Genomic DNA, 21300 nt, shown 5'->3' with positions numbered 1-21300 from the left:
GCTCCCATTGAGATTAGCTGTCATGTGTTCAGTATGCAAATTGGGAATCTGGGGCAAGCCCTTTCATCCAATTGGCTAGATTGTTGTGGCCAAATCTATATCACAATAGCCCGTAAAAACTGGCATTCACGGGAGCACCCGGGGGCGCTTGATTTTGGCCAGAGGAAGTCTGGCCTGGTCCAGGGTTGATTCAGGTCAGGCCTCTTGTCTAGTCAATTAGGGTCAAATGAAAAAAAGGAGAATCCCTACGATCAAATGTCATCCCAAAGTAGATATAGATCTGCTACGGAGCCCACTTTTTCACAGTCCCAAAGACGTGTTTATTGGAATGTGTTTACCGCACATATCTCTCTTATTGAATCAGCTTCTCACGCATGCACCCAAATGTTTTCTCCTCCTTGTTGGCGTTGCCGTGGCATCCAGTCTTTTTCTTTATTTTTTTCCGGACAGCGATAGTATGTCTGCTATGTCTGAGGTGGGGTGATGGGACTTCATTAAACAGGAAACCAGATGAGTCATGTGGGGTGAAGACCTGAGGCGACGCCACGGACGCTGCAAGGGAAGGCCTCCTCCAAGCGCGGCGCCGGCAACCGCTCTGCCACGGGTTGTACATCGCCACGGAATCTGACTCTCGCTTGACCTTGGTCGGGGAAATTTCGGTCCCGATGTGGGGTTTTTCTTTTCTGACTTTTTTTTTTTTTTCCACCATAATTGCATGTATTACGATTAGAATGTAAGATAAACCGCTGCACACATAACACATTTCAACATTCTTTTCAGGGCGAAGGCTCTAATCACCAGCCGGGTCTGAATTTAGTCACATTTCAGATTGTTTCTTTGTCACCGCTCCGAGTCCGTTCTTTTCTTAAGCGTAGTCATGGGGGGTGGACTCAATCCAACACTTATTACTGATGTGACTGAGAAAGAAAATCCTCTTAGCGCCGAGCCCGTGTTCTTTCTAGGGCACTGAATGGCTGCGTGGAAAAGCTCCATCAGTCTAGCGCGGCCGTCGGATATCCTTTCCCCCGCACGCTCCTTTGTCAGCTACGTGCTGTGGTCTCCTTTTTGAAATATAACCCCCCCACTCTCTCTCTCTCTCTCTCTCTCTCTCTCTCTCTCTCTCTCTGCTGCCTTTACGGCCCGAGCCAGCAGCTGCAGGGTTAATGTTTAGCGGCGGCACCAGCACAGGCAGAGGAGCAGGAGTTGTAGGAGGAGGAGGGGAGACGGAGAGCAGAGGAGAGGTGGGGGCTGGTCCACAGCTGTTGTAGTAGGCAGGGTCTATCGGGGTAGGAAGCACTGCCTCACTCGCCCTGGAACAATGGGAGACATGGCAGCCTCTGCAGACAGCCCAGGCACACACACAATGCACATGCCCAAGGACAGAGCTTCTCCGGCGCTTGAATAGAGGAAACCGGCTTCCTCGCCACGCCGGGTGAGAGCGCTCTTCCCCGAAGCCGGGGGAAAAAAAAAAACACGAACGTGAAGGCGGCGGCGGCAGCGGCAAGCGGCGGCCTCTGCTTTTTTCTTCTCTTAAAAAAGAAAAAGAAAAACAAAAAACAATTCTGGTGCCTTACATTTGATTCGGCTGCGGGGATCGTTCCTGATGCGCTGCGTGGATGACAGAAGGCAGCGACGCCAAGGTGAGACGACCCAGAATTTGTACTAGGGGGGTGGGGGCACCAACACATCGGTTAAACGCGGATACTTTTTGTTGAAGCTGACAGCGTGTTTCCGGCATCCCTTTGCCGTGTCTGCTCCGTTCTGCGGCGCATTAGTCGTATAATCTTTTAAGATGTCGCTCAAAGAATGATTTGTGCCGGTGGAAACCACGGTGACGGAGGGTGGACACATGTGGGGTTAGTTTTATGGAGTTGACGAGCAGATGGACATGAATGGACATGAGATGACGCTTCAGGGCAGGTCTTCCTTACTGTGTGTGTGTGTGTGTGTGTGTGTGTGTGTGTGTGTGTGTGTGTGTGTGTGTGTGTGTGTGTGTGTGTGTGTGTGTGTCTATTTGTTTGTATAAAGGCCCTAGCACCGCTGGGCTTGGCTACATTTTGGAACAACAGTAAATGATACACTTGTTTCCATCCGGGGGTGTTATTTTATCTTCACCTAATAGACAACAACAACAACAACAACAACAACAACATGGAACCGAGCTGGGATTGTTTTGGTTCCAGTGAACAATGTCTCATACATCTGCCAATTGGAAACTGCGGCGGTGGGCTGTGCAAAGCCTAAATATTATTGATAATTGCATGAAAAGCTCTAGATGCCCCTGGGGATGGTAGGGCCCAAAGGATGGGGTGGGGTGGGGGAAGGGTGGGGCGCAAGGGCTACCTGGAAGAGGTGTGGCAGGACCCTCTTGAGGGCCGCCGTTCTGTGTGATTCATTGCTCTCAGACATGGCGCTGATCCAACCTTTCAAGCCTTTTTGGAGGGGAGCTCCCCCTCTTCCAGCCCCATCCCCCACACCCTCCCCCAGCGCCTCCCCCTCCTCACCCCAAATATTGCTTGCGTACGATTTGTCTCGGTTCAAATTGCCAAAACATCAGAGGGGAAACAGTAGCACAGGGACCCCCGATAACCCAATTCCGCCGGCCTACCAGCCCCCCAGATCGCTTCCCAGTTAATATTTATCAGAAATTGCATCTTTAATATTGATGCAGATAATGGTTTGGTTGTCGGGTGTGCGAAAACCCGCTTTGCCCTACATTTTTGGAGGACGGTTCCTTCTTAGCGCATCCCATCTAAGTCTTCCGTCTGAGGATTTGGGGTTTTGTCACATTGTTTATATCTCCCCGCCTACACATTTTGCCTACACAGGGAGAACTTCAATCTGCGCCTTTTTGCAGATTGGCAGATGGGAAGGCTGCTGTTTGACATATACCGAGACGGCCTTGCCTATGCCAAATCCCCAAGTGTGTGACTGACATGATTTAAGAGGCTTTTGTGAATTTTCTCCTCTCTGCATCGTCTGAGTCGCCTTTGGAAAAAAAAAATAAAAAATTCCAGCCTTGCCCTCATTCCACGAATATCGTATGCTCATCCCTGTGGCAACATCCAGCCGCCGCGCGACCACTTTGAACTCAGAGCTCCCATCAGATGAGCTCGACGTGGCATCATATCGCTGCCCCTGGTCTGAAAAAAAAAAAGCGGCAAATCCCGCTCTTTGAGTGATAAATCACAAGCAGCGCGGGGCCATCTTGGCACTGTGCGCTGTTTTCATGGCTCTGTGATCAGCTGCTCTGCCTTTGCTTCGTAGCGGGGATCACAGATCACAGGCTCATCTCTCGGGACCAGGTGTCACGAGCAGGACGGGGCCAGACCTGTGTTCAGATGAACCTCAGTAGCTCCATTAAAACCCAGATTGAGAGGGCAGATGCTCAACACCTCTAATCCCATTTCGGTTTGACAAGATCCAAACAAGATCAAGCCCCACTTCTCATTGGCCGCTCTGGAGGTTAAGAGTGAACGGTGGAACTTGCCTCTGAGCTGTGACCGCGGCCATGCCGCAGGACAGGCGGTGGGGGTGGCAGCCGTACAGGGTGGGGTCCTAGAATGCGGCCGAGGGCCTCGTACAACGTGAACACGCTTACCCGGGGGAGCTCGTGGGGAAATCCCGGATTAGGTTTAAGAATCTCAGAGAGCAAAATAGAAAACAAATGCCAGCGGTCGACATGTCCTGTGTTTATCAGGGGGGCACGAGTGGGGAGTTCTTTGAATGCTGTGTCTGCTGAATTATTCATCCATCTTTCTTTCATTACACTTTACAATAACTCTGAGATGAAAGGGGAGATTAAGGAAGGGGGGAAGCCGCATAGATATTCTGTACAGTCAGTGTGTGTGTGTGTGTGGGTGTGTGGGGGTGGGTGGATGATCATGCCACGGCTAGCGTCTGCTCAGTACGCTGGTATCTCCCATGGGCAATGGAGATTCCTCCTCCTCCTCCTCCTCCTCCTCCCCGTGCTCTGCTTCCTGTTCAGTCTCAGAGCAGGGGAAGGCCGCTGAGTCCCCTGTTCCAACCCTCGGCCTCCACACGTCTCCTGTCTCTGATCGGAAGGCCTTTGGGGCCCTCGACAGACCAGGGCCACAGACGCCCGCACGGCGCTCTGAAAGGCCCTGTCAATCGAGCAGCGGCGGTTCCTTCTGCACATCGGGCAGCGCTGGATCCCGTTGTTCCCGTCAAGATCCGGAGTGGGCGGATGGGATGGGAATTGGCAAAACACCGCGATGCGATGTCGCGGTGATGTTTCTACTGCCGGCTCGGCCTACCGTACGGTTCTTTCAGTGTCTTGTTTTTCTCTCCGACCGTCTCCCGTCCCGACCTAAGCCACGGCGGCCGACGTGCGTCGGACGGGCGGCGGCGGAGGCGGCCGACGAGGGGAAGGATAAACGTATTGAAAATACTGACTCAGTCTTTCCCTCTCCTTTCTTTCTGGCTTTCTCTCCCGAAGCCCCCGGGTTGTGTCGTTGGGAGACAGAGGCCCCTGACGGAAGAGGGAGAGGATCTTAAAGGGAGCTGACATCGCAGGTGAGTTGGGGGACCGCTCGCGTGTTTGTCTGGGGGGCAGGTTCTCCGTGTGCCGGAGCCAGAATGCCGCCGTGGCCTCCAGTCGGGGATTTATTTTGATATGGTTGGAAAGCACAACGTCCCCGTGCAATATTCAACGGTTCGACGATTCTGAATCCCTCGGTGCATCTCTCTATCATTTGGATCATTGCTAGATAGGCTCCTGTTCCCTTCGCATTCTTTTTCCGTGATACCCTCGCCCGTGAAAACCGACCTGTGTGGCTATCACCGGCGGGGGAATCTCTCAAAAGGCAATTTATCTCTTCATGCGACGCTTTTCCGGCGGTGTAGGATTACGACGCGTCTTCTTACCGAAACGCCGTCCGACTGGAGCACGCAGCGCTTTTCTTTACTTTTTTTATGTGATTTTAATACACGCGGCCTCTCTCCTGGGGGGTGCCGTGCACGCGATACGGTGCGTTTTGTTCCCTGAATGTAGCCGTCAGCTGCTGATTCGGCGATTTGGTGTGTTTGGGGAAGGGTGTTGCTCCGAAAAAAACATTCTCTCTTATCCGTTTGTCGCTTTCCCTCTCCTCCCTTTTTGATTTGTAAATCAAACACAAGCGTCCTTGCTCGTAGTCTCTGTTTAAAATATATATATTTTATATATATATATATATATATATTGTAGATATAAAGGCGAGAAAACATTTGTGCAATCCGTCCGCCACAAGGTTTATTTTGGCTTCAAAGCTCATGTTCAGACGAGGTGTTTCCTCATGCAAACTGACATTGCGTTGGATCCAAGTGGCTTGAAAGTCATCTTTTGAAATTCTTTTTAAATGCAGCGGATTGGATGGGACCCTCCGACACCTTCGCCCGCTGTTAGCAGAACTGGATTTAAAATCGCTGATGGTGCATTTTTTTTTTAATGTATCTTTTAAGTCGGTTGATGTAGATTGAGACAAACGAACATCCGACGCGCAGTCGAGATTGATGTTTAAACTTCTTCAAAGTACCCGTTTCTCACAAACACACACACACACACACACACACACACACACAAACATACACCCACACATAAACATACATACACGCACACATACACACGCACACGCACACGCACACACACACAGGACATGCATTGTTTATCAAAGTTGATGCAGAATGTTCCATTAACTGCTAAGCCCGTGCTTCCTGTATGATGTCATTTCCCGCCCATCAGGGCTATGTACTGCCGTTGTTGTTAATGTAGTTGTTCGTGTTGTTGGTCGCGGCTTCCTTTTCCGCGCATGATCTTGGTGTTCCTCTTTTAGATCACATCTTTTTACAATTCCATTGACTTTTTGGTTTCTGGCACCCGTGCAAATTTGCCTTCAGAGATTTTCACCCCTGTGTTGGATTACCCTTGTGTCACCGTTTCCATGATTCTCCCGTCACATTAGAGTGGCTGAACTTGGCCCGTTTCAATGTTGATATTACAGCCTTTTCTCCAGTCCAGCGAAATGTAAATACGCGCGGAGCCGGGGTCCTCCATGTCACAGGAGATTCATCCGTCAGCCTCGACGGAATTTACTGATTGAAACAGAAATGGCAGTAATCCCGGCAATTTCTTGGAGCCTTTCTTTTTTTTTTTTCTTTTTTTTTTTTTTTTCCCTTCGAGGCCGCGTCGCTAATAGTGACAAAGACAAATGTCCTGAGAATCTCGTGATTTGTCCAGCCAGCGTAAACCCACCCCTCCACCCCCCAGCCGCAGGACAGCGTGCGTGGCCTCCCTTTGCATTCTGCCGCCGGCTTCTCCCCGGAGAGAGCGCGGTGACCGCAGCGGGACGCTCCCTCCACCCCTCCACCCCTCCATCCCTGCATCCCTCTACCCCTTGATCCCTGCATCCCTCCACCCCTCCATCCCTGCATCCCTCCACCCCTCCATCCCATCCCACCTCTCCACCTTTCCATCCCTCTACCCTCAACCCCTCCACTCCTCCATCCCTCTATCCCTCCATCCTTCTATCCCTCTACCCCTCCATCCCTCCACCCCTCCATCCCTGCATCCCTCCACCCCTCCATCCCTACATCCCTCCACCCCTCCGTCCCTGCATCTCTCCACCTTTCCATCCCTCTACCCTCAACCCCTCCACCCCTCCATCCCTCTATCCCTCCATCCTTCTATCCCTCTACCCTTCCATCCCTCTACCCCTCCATCCCTCGGCTCTTCTCTCTGTCAATGGCGTTCTGTGTGGACAGAGCTTTGCCCCCAGTCACGGGAATTCTCAGTCACCGCCGTTACAATGCTGCAGTTCATGCAGCCTTTTGTTTTCTAGGTCTCTCTCTCCCTCTCTCTCCCCCCCCTCTCTCTCTCCCTCTCTCCCTCTCTCTCTCTCTCTGTGCTGATTCAGTTTGTGTTTTATACCGTAAGGCTCTTTGATAAGATGGAGCTTACATCCATTACTTGCTGCAGGGGCATGTGCGCGCCTTTAGGGGCCTCGTGCAGATAAACGCAGGTCACACACTTAGTACCGACGATGCCTCTTTCTAGTTGCCTTTATTTTTTTTTCTTTTTGGCAGAGCCTGGCGGCGTTGGCTCGGCACATCAAAAGGAAAATCTGCAGCAGCGGTGGCGGTGGCAGCGGCAGGAGCAGCACTGCATTTTCTCATGTTATATTTAGAATGGCTTTTGTTGTCTTTGGTACACGCTGTTATTTCATGTGAACGTTCTTGAACGCACAGCGACCTGGGCTTGTAGTTGCCCCCCACCCACTCCAACCACACCCACTCCTCCCCACCCACCGCGCGGCTTTGATGGGAATGGCTGGTATTTATAACCACTCAATAACGCTCTCGCGTCCAAGGTTAAAGGGACGACTTGTATCTGCTTCCGCTTCTCAGACGGGGCGGCATCGATCAGCCCTCCATTACACGGCACGGGTCGGGCTGTGCTCAGGGAACCACTGCTCAATAAGGAGCCCCCTGCCTCATCCGCCTTGGGAGAGCGCGCGGGGGGGGGGGGGGGGGGGGGGGTGTGAGGGGCTTTATAGGTCAATAATTTTCCCGTAAATGTTTTTTCCAGAATATGTCTAATGGAATTAGAGCGATGTTATCCGTGCCCTCACTGGCACATGGCGTTTCTTAAAACACTGTTCGGAGCTAATGGACTGTATGTCTGTTTTGTCTTTTTTTCTTTTCTTCTTTCTTGTTTCACCTTTTATAAGAATTGCATGTGTTTGTGTGTGTGTGTGCGTGCGTGCGTGCGTGTGTTTTTTTTTCACCTGTCCAAATCTTGTTCCACTTAATTTGGAGCACAGGCCAGCACGCGTCCAGTCTCCGAATGAAGGCTTTTTTTTAATAAATACTCCCTAAGATACGACTATAAGATCTAGCTCCGCGTCCTCACGCCCTCTGCGTTCAGCCCGCCTGCATACACAAACACACACCTGCATGCGTACACAAACACACCTGGAGGCATGCCTAACCAGACTGGTCCGGGGCCCAGTGTCACAGACGGACTGCGAGCTCTGCGGGTCTCAGCTCGTCCGATCCGTGGGTATATCCGTTCACACAGTTCTAGATCTGGGATCTTATCTTATCTTTAGCCAGGTGACCAGTACAGCTCGTACCATCACCTGACTTATCAAAGATCCCCTCACAGCGTCTGTGGATGGTGGAGTGATTTCCAGAAGGGTAGTTCTCGCCCACACGGTAGTTGTAGTAGGAAAGACGCAGCGATGAGGAATTTGACTGTGAGGTCAGTGTGGCGTCCCCTTCAAGCACTTGAGAAGGTTATGTGGTAAAAATAGAGGTTTATAAAGGCGTTGTGCGCCTTTGGTAACAATGGTAACCTTTCCCCCGCGGGGGGAAAACAATATTGAATGTAAACAAGCAATACAGTAGGTCAAATACCAGACATAGTGTTTGATAGCTTTGACAACGCACTCGGCGCTTGAGAGGTCCCAAAGGCCGGTAGAGTCAACTAATGATAAGCTGCGCTTAAAATTCTACGGCATTTGGATGGAGATCCTGGGTCACGGTTTCACACCTCACTTCTCTTTTGGCAGATGAGAACAATGTCTGATGAGACGGAACAGAGGATGTGCGACGAGGACTTTGGCTCGGACGAGGAGGGGGAGGAAGGGGACGTGGAGTCTTTCCTGGAGGACAACAGCAGCGAGCTGGTGGACCGGCTGAGAGAGCTGGAGGTGAGGAGGACACAGTGATTATGTGCATGTAATACATGTGTTATATGGGTCATGAAATGGGTGCCATTTGGCGTTCCTGTTTTCTGAATTGGTAATGAGCAAAGAACTTTTTTTTTTTTTTTTTTTTTTTTTCATATTTCATATACATGTTAAACGTCCCAGAAAACATATTTTCCCAGCTCAGGCATAAACTCCTTGTTTTATCATCCATCACACATGCATTGCTTGTGATGGTAGCGAGGAGGGGGTTGTATTGTATCATAAATATCACAAAGAAACATTCATTTTAAAACCCTATCTATTATCAGTAACGGGTCGGATTGGTCATGCTTGACAGACCACATCAAACATTATACAGCATCAACTCATGAGTAATAAATAATATAATCATTTATTCTGAGGGAAAGTAAGTTGGCGTGACGGGGGCAAGCAAAGCTAAGGGACACAAATAAATTGAATCTTGAATCTTGAAATTAAGTTTTTTTTATTAGATCTTGTTAATATATGCTGTGTGTGGATGGGGAAACAGATTTATTTCTGAAAATATTGAAACTGTGATGGTAATAGGCCTGTACCTTTTATTCTGTAACATTCTTGATGCAACTTCCACAACTCAACGAACAGTACGGACATGAAAATAAACACAATTAACTTTCAATTCATATTTTTTTAGCTTGGTTACGTGTGGGAAGATTATTGTTTTCGACTTGACCCTCCTTTCATGGAATGACTCACATGCATGTGTATGACGATGTGGAATGAGGCTCTTTCCAACTTTTTGCCATCTATCCTGTAAATTACGGTAAACCTTTTTAAAATACAGGAAAACATAGAAAGAAAATAAAAGATGGCCGACCCCGCCATTTTTTTACTTTTATCTTTTGATTTTTGCTCTTTATTTTGGGAGTTTGCGTTTGTAATTTCTTATCGCCTGTATCTCTCAGGCGGAGAATTCTGCCTTGATGTTGGCAAATGAAAGTCAGAGAGAAGCGTACGAGAGATGCTTGGACGAGGTGAGTTCTCGTCCAATCAGGACCGGGCTCGAAATCAGCGATTGGAATTCTATGTATTACATCCCTGAAATGGTCATCTCATCCCGTCCTTACTTTGTATTTGTTTCACAGGTGGCCAACCACGTCGTCCAGGCCCTACTGAATCAAAAGGTGATTTCATTCGAAAGTACTTTGAATATCCTTTTCCGGGAACCAGTTTTGTATAACGAGACGAGCTGCGTTGGTTTTAGATGCTATCTGTGCTTTTTTTGGTTCGCTCCAGGATCTCAGAGAGGAGTGCATCAAGTTGAAAATGTTGGTGTTTGACCTGGAGAGACAGAACAGGGCGCTGTGTGAGCTCTTCCAACAGAAGCTGCCAAATCACCCCACTGCTCACTACCAGGTACCAAACAACACTCCCCGAGGCTTCTCCCCATTTTTTATTTTAATTTGTCTCACAAACTCACATGGATTTTATCAATTGTCTTTTGATTCACTGTGTATCTGTCACACAATCCCAATCTCTGAAAGCTGTCAAAGAGCAAAATGAAGAGACTAATTTCAGCTTCACCTGGATCCTCGTAATGGATCTGAGCCGTCCCCCCTCTGTCGTGTATTGTTCCGGGCGGACACGGGGGGACGACGTCGCTCTTAGCTTGTCTGTGGACACAATAGCCTGTGGTGTATACACTGTCATCATAATTGCCCCGTGAATCTCCTGTTACAGCTCCAGCCGGGACCCCTCCCAGACTACAATGCACAGCTGCACAATGACTCTGCCAAGCAGGTGGAGCCGCCACTGACCGAAGCACAAGCCAAGGTGACGATCGCAGAGTGTGTGTATGTGTGCGCGTGTGTGTGTGTGTTAGGGCTTGGTGTCTTTTGAATTAGCCGTATGGAGAAGTTAATAATGCAAAATTTCACCACAGCTTTGGAATATGTTTATGGCAGTTTCGCTGGCTACTCAGGATAGGAGCCCGTGTCATGACACATGTCGTGTCATGGGACACAAGTGGCGTGTTCAGGGGCCTCCGGCACAGAGACACAGAAGGAGGGGTTGTAAACACCAGTTTATTGTAGAGAGAAGGCTCGGTGGAATTAGCCCAGGAGCAGATGGACATGTGTCATGACACGGGCTCCTCTCCTGAGTGTGTGTGGAGATGGGGGTTTTAACCTGTCACTCGTTAGTCCAACCAACGAGCAACAGGTATGCAGCCACGCTGATCCCAATCACCTAGACCCGGGTCAGGTGTGGCTCCTCAAACCAGACCATCCCCACACCACAATGTTTTTAGCGTAATTGCAAATATTCAACTGAAAAAAAATTTCAGCTTTTTTCCTAATTGCTTCCATTTTAGCGCCGATGGCGCACTTGAAAAACATGTTTTCTAGTTTGTGAGACAGCTCGCCCTTCCAGTGCACCCAGCCATCGGCAAAACAACCCCCCTCGCCCCGCCCCTCCCCACGCTAAACAAATCACACTTTGAATCCTGGTGCTTATGAAAAGAGAAGTTGTTTATAGGGTAATTTGCTGCATTAATTTGCGAAAAAAATATCTACAACGTAGAGGATGACTCATTTAGGAAGCTGTTGACAACTATTGTTGCTTAATATGACCTGCCCAATCGGATTTTCCTAACTTAACAGCTATGTTTAAGGGATATGTGACCGCTTGAACCAGGGTTGCCAGGTCAGGTCAGGACCTGGCAACCCTGGGGGGTGGGGGTTGGGCAAATTGGGAGTACTTTGAAAACTCAAAAGGGTAAAAGAAATAAAAACATGCAGGCTATTTTTAAAATGATAACAATTAATATTTTTTTGTACATGACTGATGAATGCATCGACATCTTGGCTATCTTTCAGGGCTGTGTGGTGGGTTTTGAACAGGTTTTGGGATCTTTTATGAACAACTGTTATATTTTAAGTCATATTGGTCAGCCTTTGCAATGTGCCAAGGGCTTGGGGATATCAGTGTGTGTGTGTGTGTGTGTGTGTGTGTGTGTGTGTGTGTGTGTGTGTGTGTGTGTGTGTGTGTGTGTGTGTGTGTGTGTGTGTGTGGCTTTCAAATCTTCTTTGCGCTGGTTTCCTCGACGCATTCATGCAAAGGTTAAGGTTTCAATTAATCTTTGTTTGCGGTGTGTTCAGAAGGGTTCACAGTGAATGTTATGTTGATAGAGATCTTTCTCTCTCTTTATTTTTTTTATCCCAAAGGGAAATGGCTACCGCACACAGCACGCCTCCCCCGGTCCCCGCAGCTCGGCCACCTCCATGGAGGCCCTGTCGCCCTTCTTTAAGAAGAAAGCACACATCCTGGAGGTCCTGCGCAAGATGGAGGAGACGGACCCCCTGAAGTTCCACCCGTCCACCGCTAGCCTCTCTTTTTGCGACTACAGCCAGGTGCTTATGTCCACGGAGGCCGTCCTGGCTGCCGACCCCATCCCGCTCCCGTCCAAGGTCCACCACACGCACTGCCGCTGCTCCTGCTCCGACACCGACACGCACCAGCACGTCAATGGTGACGGAGCGGTGAAGTGCGACGGAGCCAAGCCCTGCTGTTTACATTGCAAGAAGAGCCAAGACAGCCCCCCGAAGCCATGCAACCACGTCTGTAGTCCCGCCAAAGCCACTTCGGCTCTGCAGAGCCACGTCCTCCCCGCTGCTGCTATGAGCGAATGTCACACGAAGAGCACAACAGTGGAGTGTGTTCCTCCGTCCAAACTGAGCCAGAATGACCACCAGCAAAACATGAGCGCCGCCCACCTGTCTCTCTCAGAAACAGCCAATCAGAGCCCAAAGGTAACAAGGGTGGAAACTGACGCAGCAGAGAGCCGTCCGGCGGGAAGTAACTCCGAGGAGCTTGCTGGTTTTTATCCGTCCCCCCACCTGCCCGTATCTGCAAAGGAGATCTCCCATCACGTCCCCTGTGACACGGACCCAACAGGCGCCATTCACAATGGCCTGGCACTCCCCTCTGTTGACTCCGCCCTGCTAGAAGACCCCTCCAACGTTCCCGAGCGAGACAACGCCAACCAGGAGGTCCCCTGTGTGCGGGCCAACGCCTCCGTCAGCCCCAGCCCCTCCTGCCTCAGCGACGTCAAGGCTGCCGCCATCAACTCTCCGTCCAAGCTGCTCAAGTTCCTCAAGATCCCCTCCATAGGGGAGAAGAGTCAGGCTTCGGTCAGCCCCGTCCGCCTGAGCCCCCAGCTCACCCGCAGCTCCCGCATCCCCTGTCGCACCAACAATTACGAGGTGTACCACTCGCCCGTCCCCCAGCGCCGGGCCACCACCGCGGAGCGCTGCCGGCAGCCCCCTCTGCCGCCGGCCAGGTCGGAGTCCTACCCCGCCACGCACTCGGCCCCAACCTCGCCACCGCAGCCAGAGGACGCCTGCTCTCCACCCGCCAAGGAAAGCTACAGCAGCCTCTCGGCCCCTAAGGTCGCCGCTGGTCCCAAGGCTAGCCCTGCTGCCGCCGCTGCCGCCACCTCCTCCTCCTCCCCACCCAAGGTGCCCCAGAGGGTCCCTCACTACGAAAATGTCGCCGATATTTCTTCCAGCATCCAAACACCCCAAGGCCCTGAAAAGAGAACCACTCTGCCCTCTCACACCAAGGCGGGTGGTGGCGAGAGGAAGCTGGTCAAGTCGCTGCCAGAGAGCGTCCTCAGTCCTCCTCCTCCTCCCCAGCGCAAGCAGTCTTCTTCCTCCGGCACGGAGTCCACGACGTCGGACGAGGAGGATGACGCGGAGAGCCCTGTCTGGGTGAACCACCACAGCCTGCCCAGCGCCTCCGGCCTGGGCAAGGCTCAGAGCAGGGCCAATTATTCCAGAGGCCGAGACAAGCAGGAGGCCGCCGCGGAGGAGAGCGCTGCTCAGGGTGCCCAGGTGAATCAGCAACCGCCTGCGGCTAAGAGAAACGATCCCTCCTCCATCCCCAAGAGGCCTGTGGCAGGCGGGTCAGGAAGGTCCCCTGCCGACTCCAGCCACCATGCCTTCAAGGACAGACTGGCTGCACTGGGGAAGCTCAGGAGCTCGGAGGATTTGCAAGTGAGGACGGTGGATGCTGCCAATACAAACGCACAGTGCAATGAGAGCGGTATTACCTACAGTGAGGATAGAAATAAGACCACGGACCGGCCCATTGAGCAGCATAAAGAAGAGCAGAGACATGGGAAGTACAGTGACTCATTGGATGGAAAAGTTAAAGTAAGTAGCAGCGGACTCAAGTACCCTGGTTCCTCTCAGTTGTATGAACCGGGGGTCAAAGTGCTGGCCTCTGGGCTGCCGGGGGTCAAGCCTGAACTGTGTGTGACGAAGACGGAGAGCCCCAAGAGTAAAATAGGCCTCCCATCGCCCAACGCCGACACTCCCCAGGTACTACGCAACAACATCAAGTGTCCCGGCTCCCTGAACCTGGTCTACAACACTAAAGCGGGCCTCGGCCCTCACAGCAGCAACAGTCCCAACAAAATACCGCCAAAATCACCCTCCAAGCCCTGCCAGGGCCCCTTGGTCCACAGAGGGGCCAAACCCACAGAGGCGCCACGCTACTCCTCCAAATCGGAGGAGAGGTCCAAGATCAGCGGGAAAGGGAAGAAAAACCCCATGTACGGAGACAGCCTCCCCCCTCCACCCCCGCGCCCCCCCATGTCCGAGCGGCCAGAAGAGAAGGTGCCGCAGGTGCCCCCCGGCCTGCAGTCGGCCATCGAACAGAAGGTGATGAAGGGCATTGAGGAGAACGTGCTGAAGCTCCAGGAGCAGGACCGCGGCGCCCAGGTCCCCGAGGTCAAGCAGAAAACCTCCAATGGCATCGCCAGCTGGTTCGGCCTGAAGAAGAGCAAGCTGCCGGCGCTGAGCCGCAAGGCAGACGGCGCCAAGACCAAGGACGAGAAGAGGGAGTGGAAAATCAACATCCCCTCGGTTGGGAAGGACTCGGCCAAGGTAGCCGCCCGGTGCAAGGAAGGAGTGGAGGGCCTAAACATCTCCACCCTGATGGAGAAGGCGGAGGGCCTTCGGAGGGCCCTGGAGGAGGAGAGGGCGTACGTGGAGAGGTCGGGCCGAGGCCACTCCTGCGAGGTGGTGATGGACCAGGCCCAGGGGCAGCTGGCCGTCATGTACCGGGGGGCGCGCTCCGACAACTTTATGCAGCAGCTACTCAACAGGTGAGAAGATGCGGCAGGAGGATTCCAGACACTACATTTATTTTTAATGAATTATCAACTATTGTGTAACGTGTTTGCATAAGCCCTTACAACCAGGGGGCGTGGCGGTGAGAGAATCACAGAGGTTCTTTATGAATTACTACATTGTGTAAAACATGATCTAGTTAAATATATGCTCTGGTGTAGGACACTGTTATGTTGTAACCAACTATAAAATAAATGCTGCTGAATGGGACAAAATGTTAAAACAGCAAAGCCTTCCACCCATTAACCAAGCTACGACTGGCTAAACTGTCTTAGCTTTGACTGAGAGAGTCCTAACCCTCACCCGTTTTAATTGTCTCTGGTTTTAAGAGTTATGAGTTTGTAATTACACTGTCTTTACATAGAAATAATTCAACCACGATACAGTATGAAAATATGCATGTTTTAGACATAAGTGTATTTTCAATATGTATAGAAGGACTGACTCGTGTGTATTTGTGGATGTCCCCCCCAGGGTGGATGGGAAGGACATGATCAGCGTCCCCCAGCGGCGGCTCTCCTTCGACTGCAAGACGTCCAGGCCGGTGTTCACTCAGCAGAGCGAGCTCATCGGCCACACGGCCGGTCGAGACGACATGGAGAAGGTACGGCTTTGGTTTTATCCCTTTAATTCTTCTAATGCCGCCGGGCTTCTTATGTCCACCAGTGACTGATAACGTACTGTGAAAACCTTTAGGCTAATGTTTGTAATAGGATTTATTTTTCCCAGAGCACACATTTTAATATTTTGAAGTAACTCCCTTTTTTCTACACAGGGACCGGAGGGAATCAGCAACGTGACATCGGACGAGAACCTGGCTGACTCGGTTCACTCTCAACACTTTGCGGGTAAGACGTTTTAAAATTCAGGACGGGATTTTAAGAACGGGATTAAGAGTTAGATCGGCTTAAGATAGGATTTTGCTTACTCAGCGGAATAATCAAATCCGGAAAGCTATTGAATTTCACTCTCCCGCCCTCCCCCCTTCCCTCGTCCCGTCAAGGTTCCGGTGCCTCCACCTACACGTTGGACAGTGGCATCGGCACGTTTCCGCTGCCCGACTGTAGCAGCAGCAGTGGCGCGGCGGGGCGGAGTCTCTCCAAGGGGAGGCCCGGGGCAGAGCACCGGGCCTCGGGCTCCCCGGGGAGGGCCGGCCGGCGTGCCCGCACCCTGGACCGGGAGATGACCTTGCAGGAGGACTGCTACGCCCCGCACCGGCAACTGGTTCCCACCATCCAGTACAGCTCCATGCTAGAGGGCAGGAGCACAGCCAGCGTCATCCGCGAAGGTGGGTGTAGGAATCTTAAATGTTCCTCAAGTGACTAAGGACGAATTGTAAAGTTGCCATGTCTATTCAATGGCTCACGGTTGTTTTGAACGTGATGTAAGTTTCAAGTTTATTTTTATTGAAACATTCTTCGATACATTTCCAGCAATAGTTAAATTGTCTTTTTTTTAACTAAATGAAAATAATAAAGACTAATATAAATATATATTTATATATAAATATACTTATATATTTATAAGTTTATATATATATATATATACTGTACCCTGTACTGTATATGTTCTCTACATATATCTTTACCTATCCAAACTTCTCCATACTTCCATACTACTACAGTATACATCACTCTATGTATACTGTAAATACACACAGCATATCGATATCTAACAAAATAATAATAATTACAAAAATAATGAGAAATTTGGCTGCAGGCATCAGTACACAGAGTCCAGTTTAGTTGTGTTGGGTGCGTTTTACAGTTTCCCGGGTTCTCTGAAATGCAGCACGATTTTCTAAGTTTACTTGAATGCCACATGGGCTCCCCCCGGTTTGTCGTCTCCTGGTTGCTCGTCTCGCGGAGCAACCACTATGCGGTCTACACAACGCAATCCTCCTGTCTTGAAAACAACCATCCATGTTTGCCTGGAAACCAGAACTTCTCATTGTTATAACTCACTGTGTTATCTGTGGAAATAGAGCTGCACTCTCAGTGACGGGTGGCCGTTTGGTGCTGTCGTGGTACATCATTTATTTTTTGAGTTTTTTCCTTGGATTACATTTTCAGTCAGTTATGTTTCCATGAAATACCAAAAATGTTGTGGTATTTCAGTGGGTAATTACCATTGCTTCTATTTTTCCGACACCTTGCTGGATCTTGAACGCATCACTCGGTTGCACATTTCAGTGTTTTTTCGAGGGACATGCTGACGACATTTTTAGGTTTCATTTTTATAATTTTTTTCATTAATCAAATAATGTGGACCACAGATTTAAAATATCAATTGAACAGATTTACTGACATCTACCAGGTAAGAAGTGATATGCACGTGAATTTATAGTTTGGTAACGTCTAAAGACTACAAAGTGGCCGCGTCAACGCCACACACTGGACACGGTCCAACTGGACATTCTCAATCGGAATCTGTACATGTATAGTAAATATTATGATGTCATAAAGCGTCTTACTGTAAATCTCATTCATTTTAGAACGAGACGTGTGATGTGTTAGTTAACCAAGAACAACTGAATATTTTGGGTCAAAGTTGTTCAGTTTTTGTTCTGCTCAGTTTGTGGGTGGTTTGGATGAAATTTAAACCATGAGTTTTGTAGCTTATGCCATAAGTATGTCTTCCGGGTAGTTTTATCCGGGTTGAACATATTTTGGCGTCAGATGTACTGGCTCGTCTCTGTAAAATCGATCTAAATTTGGTCGGTTTTCCACTAATATCTGGTCTGTATGTGGATCGATTTGGATGAAACTTCAACCACGAGGCCTTTGTGACAGCACAGTTCGAACAAGATGTGAACCGTGTTGGTGCGTTTTGCCGAAGTTGGTGTTTCAGATAGTTCTAGGCTTCAAAGTTCGGAGAATTTATTCCCGAACAATAACAATAAGGGGCTGCCGAACAATAACAATAGGATAAATAAACAGAAAATAAAAATAACTTTTTCAGTTCTCCTTTTGTATAGTGTACTGTGTCCAGATTGTACCATAACCAGTATGGAGTATTTTTCTTCTGTCGAATTAATGTTACCTTTTCAACTTGGAAAAAGCTCATTGACGCCGTAACTTAAGACTTTTTAGTTAGTTATTTATTTATTTGTTTGTTTGTTTTCATTGATCTTTTAAGGCTTTAAATCCAACAACATATGATAGACATTAGCAACAACAATTTACATTTCCACCCCTCCCCCACTTCCCTCACTCTACGTGTCTATCCAGTGTCCTTATATTTAATTATTTAGTTAAGTTAGGACAAATACAATTTCAGTAGAACATGTCCAGTCTGGGTAGGAATAAAAATGAATAAAATACAAACAAAACAACTGGTCATTACATATCCCATAATGCAATGTATCTATATACATAAATGATGACAAAGCAATTTGGGTACACAGAAAGTTGCCCAGATATTACGTTACCTATCCTTTTCTCACGTTAAGACCGAAAGTAACAATAGTCATAACAAGATGTAGTTCTTCTCTAACTTACTTTGTAGCATTTGTACTTCTAAAGAAATCAATAAAAAGGATTCCACATGACCTCAAAAATATGTTTTCTCCCCTTTGACGATGTAAGAGATTTTCTTTGAGGCTGGGAAGTTGGACCTGATCGCCCTGCACCACTGTTTTACCCGAGGGCTCGTGTTCATCAGAGTAAATATTTTCCTGGACAAATTTAAGTTTTGAGGGTGTAAGCCTTTCATGAATCACTGTTGTATCAAGGGATAGTTTTATCCCAATCGTTGGGCGATTGGGATAAAATGGCGTGGCCATTGTGAACACTAGTGTTGTGAATACTGACAGACTTCAGAACAGTGCTGAGATGAGATGTATATAGTGTATAGTATATATATAGTATATACATTGTATATAGTGTATAAAGCATATAAAGTATATATGGATATATAGTATACAGTATATTGTGTATATAGTATATATAGTGTATATAGTGAATATAGTATGTCAAGGGTGTTGTGCGTGGTATTGTACACAGCATACAATTCTGACTGGTGGGAGAGCTGATCGCAAGTCCGAACGGTCGTTAAACAGGTAGGTCGCGGGGTGAGGAGTACCTGTATATGATTTAAGTCACACCTTTTTTAGTTGTCAGCTCGCGGAACATATAATAACACAAATAATAGCAAAAGTCTTGAGTCGGACATGGTTCCATCTCTTCTTCAATCTTCACCACAGACAAGGAGGCCCACGGAGCGAACATGTTCTCCCCGCGCTCTAAGACGTGGACCTTCCCGAACTTGAAGACCCCGGCGGGCTCCACGGAGGTGTACCTGGCCGTGGAGGAGGAGGAGGAAGAGACTGTCGCCTATGGGTCCCCGTTCCGAGGGGTGGGTTGGATACAATAGACAATTCGATTTCAAATAAGGCTCGATGTTGGTCTTTTTTGGAACTCTTTCGGTCATTAAAGGAATTATGTGGGCCAGAGGCACCACGCTGGAAGTACTTTGCATTCAGTGGAAAACCATCTAATGGAGGCCTGCGTTTCTTTTTTAAACTGCACTCACATCTTACATAATGTAAAAAACAGAGCATCACTTTCTCCCCTTGGAACTGAATTATTCATCCACTGAATATTAAAGATTCACAAATGGATGATTCCTGTAGGCTTTTTTTTTTTTTGTCACAAGGTGTTACGTAAAATGAAATATGTGACCTAAAAATGTTTCCACCCCTCTGCACCCGGCGCAGGGCGTGAAGGCCGGCGGTCCATGTTCCAGCCGGGTGGTGGACCCGGGCAGCCTGCCCGTCCCGGCCCAGTCGGGCCTCGGCCGGAGGGGGAAGACCCGTGTGCCCAGTGTCCCCGAGATGAGCCGCGATGCCGGGTTGGAGCTGCTCAGGGAGCGGCCGGAGGAGGCCATCTCCCCCAGCCGCCCGCAGGTTCTGGAGACCCCCGAATCGCTCAGCGACTCGCTCTATGACAGCCTGTCGTCGTGCGGCAGCCAAGGATGACGGGGGGTGGTTGGAAAAGGAAAAGGAAATTTAAAAAAAAAATAAAAAAGAAAAGGACTGATGCAAAAGCTCCACCCCGTCTAACAAAGTCAGCCACACACAACGCCGTACGCAACATTTTAGACACCGATTCCTGATTGCAACACCCCCCGACCTGCCACCTCGCAGGGGAACCATGGAAACAAACTGTGCCCTTAAAAAAAAAAAACACTGTCGCAAACAGGAAAGATTGATGGATAGGACTCCTCAGGATTTCTACTAAACACGAAAAAAAACCAAAAGCCACTCAAATATAACAAGATGTTCACCTTCCCTTTTTTTTCCCCCCCCGCAATGAAATTGATTGTGGACACAGATCTTGAATTCATGTATACTGGACAACACAAAAGCATGGCCAAACTCAACGATAACCACACACAGATTTTCAATCCTTGTATAAACAAAATACGGTGACTGAAAAGTTTGCCTCATCCTCGATCTTTTGTCTGAGCCTGTGAGAAGGTTCTTTTGTCTTCTTGGAAGCGATGAAGCGCTGACCGTTGGGAGTAGCCGACATACTGTACCAATACGTCCATTTCATTTTTTTCTTCCCTCGATATAAGTTCACAACACGATGTACTTTAAAAAAAAAAAAAAAAAAAAAAAAATTGTATTTCCTCATTCAACTCCATCTAGAGAAGAAAATGAATGTTCATGTGTGTGATTAATTGCTCAACTCATACATTACCATTTTAATGTACATACAATTGATCATGTTGAGATTATTTCTCTTCTGTGGCCGAGAAAGGTCATCAGAATGTCTGTGCTTTAAATCATAATACTTTTAAAAGGTAATATATACCAGCAATAATATCATAGGAGAAAAAAAGAAATGGCTACACTATTCAATGAATATGTATTTCTATTATTTATTTATTTTAAGTGAAATGTACATCATTTGTCATCTTTTTTTTTTTTAATTATTTTTTTTTAATCTTTGTGAAAATTTGGAGTCTGCTTAGATTATGTTCATATCTCGTACGTCCAAGGTTCTGTTGCTGTCTGTTCCCTAGCTACTAGAGATCATATGTACCCACTGCCCTTTTTTCAACTTTCTAATTAAAAAGTTTTGATTTAGTACCTCTGGGTTCAGCCATTGTAAAGACACATACATGCCAAGACAAAGTTGATTTGATCACATTCAACAAATTTATTTGAGAAAATGTATCAAATTATTTGATTTTTCAATATTACATCAAAATAAATCCTTCACAGTTTACAGATGTTCAAAATAATTGATAAAGAGTTAACATCACGACATTTGGCAAACTAATTTCTAAAGAACATGTACTTTAGACCATTTTTTGAGAGACAAATTTACATAAGGGAGCAATCTGAATAGCTGGCCTGTCCGCAGGCAAAAATATGGACAGATGGCGACTATTCCTACATGAGCCAGAAC

The 21300-nt window shown here is 48.4% G+C and overlaps 1 protein-coding gene across 1 annotated transcript in view; it reads left to right on the top strand.

The window, feature by feature from the left end:
* Window positions 1-20978, top strand: part of nckap5l (NCK-associated protein 5-like) — a 29427-nt gene extending 8449 nt beyond the window's left edge. Inside the window, exons 2-13 of the mRNA XM_080015388.1 lie at window positions 4460-4536; window positions 8568-8708; window positions 9653-9721; window positions 9833-9871; window positions 9984-10103; window positions 10428-10520; window positions 11912-14856; window positions 15356-15485; window positions 15657-15729; window positions 15885-16169; window positions 19086-19237; window positions 19599-20978. Coding sequence (XP_079871514.1) covers window positions 8568-8708; window positions 9653-9721; window positions 9833-9871; window positions 9984-10103; window positions 10428-10520; window positions 11912-14856; window positions 15356-15485; window positions 15657-15729; window positions 15885-16169; window positions 19086-19237; window positions 19599-19859 — 4308 coding nt within the window. The 5' untranslated portion in view covers window positions 4460-4536 and the 3' untranslated portion in view covers window positions 19860-20978. The remainder of the gene's footprint in view (window positions 1-4459; window positions 4537-8567; window positions 8709-9652; window positions 9722-9832; window positions 9872-9983; window positions 10104-10427; window positions 10521-11911; window positions 14857-15355; window positions 15486-15656; window positions 15730-15884; window positions 16170-19085; window positions 19238-19598) is intronic.
* The last annotated feature ends 322 nt before the right edge of the window (window positions 20979-21300 follow it).

This window comes from Zeus faber, assembly GCF_960531495.2.
Source record: "Zeus faber genome assembly, chromosome: 15".
NCBI lineage: Eukaryota > Metazoa > Chordata > Actinopteri > Zeiformes > Zeidae > Zeus > Zeus faber.
This window is presented reverse-complemented; position numbering and strand designations above follow the sequence as displayed.